At 44.8% G+C, this 5,601-nt stretch overlaps 1 protein-coding gene across 1 annotated transcript in view; it reads right to left on the reverse strand.

The window, feature by feature from the left end:
* Positions 1 to 647, reverse strand: part of PHF8 (PHD finger protein 8) — a 55,833-nt gene extending 55,186 nt beyond the window's left edge. The window contains exon 1 of the mRNA XM_058441319.1: positions 586 to 647. Coding sequence (XP_058297302.1) covers positions 586 to 647 — 62 coding nt within the window. The remainder of the gene's footprint in view (positions 1 to 585) is intronic.
* Between the last annotated feature and the right edge of the window lie 4,954 nt (positions 648 to 5,601).

Below are 5,601 nucleotides of genomic sequence, written 5' to 3' on the forward strand. Positions count from 1 at the left end.
TCTCCTCACCTCGTGATCCGCCCACCTCGGCCTCCCAAAGTGCTGGGATTACAGGCATGAGCCACGGCGCCCGGCCGGTTCATACCATTTTTTCTAGTAATTCTTTTTTTATATCATAAAAGAATTGGCCCATTATAGATTGGAAATTTTAAAAGTGCCTTGGTTCTTTGCCACAGAAAATCTAAGCAGCATTGTGCTAGAGCCCTATATAGCTGCACATTCTCCCATACCCTCGTTAACTCAGGACTGGGTTGTGGGTAGCCATCCCTCTCACTCTCTGGTGAGACTTCCAGATCATCTCTCCTCTACCCTTGTGTAAGAGCTCCCACTCCTCTGAGTTCCATACCATCCAGCCATATCACTTCCTACTCCTCTTCATCACTGCCACATACCCATCTCCCCAACATAACCCCTCACTTGCTGAAGAACCTGCTCAGATTCTTCTCCATCCCAAGTCCTGACAACATCCTACGTGAAAATCAGTATCCATGTGGAGATACAACATTCCAGGCACTTAGTTCTTTGATCTTCTCATCTTCAGAGACTGTTACTTCTGCTCCCATTTCAGCTACCAACTCTCATGACCATCCCCCAGACCCTGTCAACACCAGCAACTGCTGTACCTCTGGAATATGAAACTCATACATCGCCCTCTCTGACCACAAGTCTATCTATCCAGCTCTCATTCACTACAACCTGTTCTTTGCCCTCAAAACTCTTTATCCTCACACTTTTCACCTATTCACACATTCTTGACTTTACCCTCCTTCCCTATCTAGTTGAGATTCCAGCATTCCTCACTTCAATCATTCTCTTACAGATATCCTCACTTGCCCCACTGCCTTTCATCCCCACATGCAAACCCTAACCCTGGCTTAGTACAACTACCTAACTCTAGACCACTAGATGTGGCTAGAGAAAAATCACCCATTGGATCGGTGCCATCATAAATTCACTGTCCAAAATATTTGGATTGGCTGGGCGCGGTAGCTCACGCCTGTAATCCCAGCATTTTGGGAGGCTGAGGCGGGTGGATCACCTGAAGTTAGGAGTTCAAGACCAGCCTGGTCAACATGGTGAAACCCCATCTCTACTTAAAATACAAAAATTAGCTGGGAATAGTGGTGGACGCCTGTAATTCCAGCTACTCAGGAGGCTGAGGCAGGAGAACAGCTTGAACCCAGAAGGCAGAGGTTGCAGTGAGCCGAGATCGTGCCACTGCACTCTAGCCTGGGCGACAAAGCAAGATTCCGTCTCAAAAAAAAAAAAAATCTGGATCATGCTGCCTGACGATCATTCTGAAATTCCCCATTCAACTCTCTCTTATTATCTATTGTGGCTATTTCAAATGTCTCACCCCACTACCTGCCTCTTCTCTCTCAAAAATTACCTTGCTTCCTACTTCCGGTTTTTGGTTTCGGCTTTCGTTGTTGTTGTTGTTTTAAGCACTCTTTGCTTTCATTCTTTGAGTTCCTTAACGTTTTTGTTTTATTTTGTTTTTTTTTAGAGTCAGGGTCTCACTGGGTTGCACAGGCTGGAGAGCAGTGGTTCCAATCATAGTTCACTGCAGCCTTTAACTCCTAGGCTCAAGTGATCCTCCTGCCCCAGCCTCCCAAGTAGCTAGGACTACAAGCACACACCACCATGCCCAGCTAATTTGTGTCTGTACGTGTGTTTTATAGAGAGGGGGTCTTGCTTTGTTGCCCAGAATGGTCTCAAACTTCTGGCCTCAAGTGATCCTCCTACCTCAGCCTCCCAAAGTGTTGGGATTACAGGTGTGAGCCATCATGCCAGCCACTTCCTACTTCCACACTTGATCTTAGCCAAAAGACCAAGAAGCCATGCATGCACTTCCTACTTCTTAGAGAAAATTAAGTAATCAGAGGTGAACTACCTTAACTTCGCATCACCAATCTACCTCCTTCTACACCCATCCTTTTTTTCCTGTCGCAACAAAAGTACTATCTTTCCTTCCTTCTAAAGCCAAGTTTTCCATCTGGGTCACATGTTTTCTTACCTTCTCAATCAATTATTCCTTCTTTCTGCAGTATCTTCAATCTCTCTCTCTCTTTCTCTTCACAATAGCATTTAAACAAGTCTATTGATGTTTACAAATTAAAAAACCAAGACCTACCCGCCCTCCCATCCACCCTCCCTCCTGTCTGCCCCTTCACAGCCAAACACCTTCTTTCTTTAAACCTATGCGGCTTAAAAACGAAGTAAATAAACCTACGAAGCTTGATAATGATTCCTTTTTTGAATAAGTAACAGTTGTACACGGTGCAAAACTCAGAGTACAGAAGTATATACAGTAAAAAGTCTATACAGAGTACAGAAGTATATACAGTAAAAAGTACATAAGTATATACAGTAAAAAGTCTCCCTCCCACCCTTAGCTGCCTAGGTGTTCTATCAGAGCCAAATCGATACTTTTTTAGGGTTGCTATGTGCACTTTGTGACTCATCCCCTGCTATAGTCTGATCTTAGTCCCCACCTTCTTTAAAATAGATCTCAGTGATTTCCTGACCTCCCTGTTGATATATGCAATAAGTACTTCTCTGCTTTATCTCCCCTAACCTCTTAGCACCATTTTCACACTGCCAACCCTGTACTCTCTCCACCTGACAAGCTCTCTACCCTTGACTTCTATAACGCCCCATTTGGCTGGTGCCCATTCCTTCAGCTGACATTTAATGAGCATCTGCCAGGCTCTGGTCTAGGTGCTGGTGAGACGAAGACAAAAAACAAAACATACAAAAATCCCTGCCCTCATAGAGCTGATGTTCTAGTGGGGAGGCAGACAAGAAACAAGATAAATCAATGCAATTGGTGAAACACATTGTATGTTAGATAGTGAGAAGATCTAGGTAGAAAAAAAACAGGAAGGGGAATATAGAGGAATATGTATGTGTGAATATATAACTATACACACCACACACACACACACACACACGCACACACACACACACGCACACACACACACACAATGGGGAGGCCAGGAAGAATGGTAGTGAGGGTGAAATATTAGATAGGGAAGACAGGGAAAGACTGACAAAATGGCTTTTGAATAAAGACCCAAAGGGAGTAAGGGAGCAAGCCCCTCATGTGGCTATGAAGGAAGAGCATCTCAATAAGAACAGCAAGTACAAAAGCCCTGTGGTGGGAGCATCCCTAGACTACGAAGGTAGCAGAGAGGAGAGTATTCTAGAGTAGAGAGCTAGGAGGACAGTAATAAGTCAGAAAGGCAATAGACTAACATATTAGGGTATTGTAGGCCACTGTAAAGCACTCTGGCTTTTCCTGGGTAGCCACAAGAACTGGGGAGTCACAGCCACTATGAGTAGGGATGTGATATGATTTTAATCATGTCTTTGGCTGTTCCTTTTTCCCGATGAACTCTTTTTCTCCTGCCCAGTCCTTAAATGTTGAAGTTTCTTAGGTCCTCTTACCTGGGCACTCTTTTCTCCTCACTTTTCCTCATTGTTCTCACTCCCAGGGCTCCATGTGCCCTCTATGCACTCATAACTCCAAGCCAGATTAGACCCTTCCCTCCAAATGTCTCCTGGGGGAGACATTTTTACTGGACAGCCACTTACGTACTTCAAATTTGACATGTCCAAACTCAGTTTCTCCCTCTGTCTGTCCCCTAAACATGCTCCCTTTTCTTAGGTTTCCCACTTCAGCAAATGGCTCCACAACCTCACCAGGCATTCAAGCCAGAAACCTGGCAGCCATCACTGATTCACCTCTAGCCCTCTCCCTCCACTATACCCTGAAGTAGACGTTCTAGCATCAAGTTAAGAACACTGATTTTAGGTCCAGATTCTCTGGGTTTGCATCCTGGCTATGCCACTTACTAGCTGTGGGATCTTGGACAAGTTACTTAACCTCTCTGTGCCTCAGTTTCCTCATTGTAAGATGGGGATAAAAACTGTACCTACTTCATAAGGTTGTTATCAAAAGCAAATGAACTAAATATATAGAAAGTGTTTAGAACAGTGTCTTGGCCCATAGTAAATGCTGTGTATGTTTGTTGTTATTATCCAAGTTATCAGCATGTCCTATCAACTCTCTTTATTAGCTATCAATTGTGTTAATTTGTCATCCTTACTGCCCCTGCGCTAGTTCAGGCCACTATTATCTCTAACTCAGTTACTGTCCTGCCCTCCTAACTGGACTCCTGGCCCCTATTCTGTCCCCACCCAATCGGCCCTCCACACTACAGCCAAAGTGATCATTTAAAAATACAAATTTGATCCTATCAACCCATGCTTAAAATGCCTCACAGGGTCCCTATTTTCCCTAAGGTAAAGTATAAACTTACCATGGCCCAAAAGGCCTTGCCTCTCTGGCTGAGCTCACCTCTTTCCCCTCACACACAGCGTACGCTGGGGGAGACATTCCTACTGCATAGCCCACTTACAATCTGTGGGGCCTAATGGAAATGAAAAGTGGGAGCTCCCTGTTCAAAAAATAGAAAAGCTTTTTCCTTTCTTCCATGGTCTCTCTCTCAACTTACCATGCAGTTTTAATATGCTATTTACTGTCACGCTCCCTTGGGTATAGGGATAACTGAAGGGGCGAGTGCAGGCCCACACAAGTACCCTGGGGCCCTGCCCGGTGACTTAGTACACAGGGTACATGCACCCAACCGACTCTGTCCACACCTGCACCTGGGCCCAGCGCCCCAGGCAGCTAGCCAAGAACCTGTTCGGGGAGGTAGAAAGGCAGCAGGAGGTAGAACCACATACGAGCCAAGACTCTAAGTCCCCAGCGCACACTCCATTGTTCCATCACATACAAATCACAAAATCAAAGTCAAAATTATTAAGAATTTCAAGACAACCACCACAGAACATTAAACCTCAGGCATGGGGCACCATGTGACTATAGCGATTGCACACCCATGAAGCCAGCCTTGCTCTAAAAAGCCAGCAGACTCTCAGTGACATACTCTGTCTAGCTCTAGCCTCTGGGTTTCATCACATGTATCTCCTTCTACCTGGAACATTCCTGCTCTTCCTCTTCCCTGCTGCTGTGGCACCCCCACAACACTATCCTTATTTCAGCCTTCACCACGAGGCCCTGGAACTGCTCACTTACCTGCTGTCTGTCCCCACTACATTTGCCAGATAGTGTATCTTGTTTACCAAAAGTCCTCACCTTTCCCATCTCTGTCTTGCCTTAATTATTCAACAAACATCAATGTGCTAGACAACTCCTCATATCAGGGAGGCAGACAACTGAAAAATCGGGCTTCTGGCTGCACTGTCTCGATAGTTACCACCTAGGACCAAGGGTGGTAAATGCTGATTTGCTCTGAGTAGCTTCCTTAGTCAAGAGGATAATTATTATAGCACCAGGTCTTGTGATTAAGATGAGTTATCCCCATCGTATACTGCAAAGCCAAGCACACGGTAAGCAGTATTTGTTAAGTAAATGAGTGCATAAATTCAACAAATATTGATTGAGCAGACACTGCCCTCATGGACTGGACATTTTAGAGCAGGAGACAGAGAGGCAGTGTCAAAATAGTTTCATAAGTGCTATAAAGTCAGTAAAGCAAGGTAACAGGATAGTGAGTGAATGAATTTGAAGTT

This window comes from Hylobates moloch, unplaced genomic scaffold (genome assembly GCF_009828535.3).
Source record: "Hylobates moloch isolate HMO894 unplaced genomic scaffold, HMol_V3 SCAFFOLD_7, whole genome shotgun sequence".
In the NCBI taxonomy this organism is placed as follows: Eukaryota; Metazoa; Chordata; class Mammalia; order Primates; family Hylobatidae; genus Hylobates; species Hylobates moloch.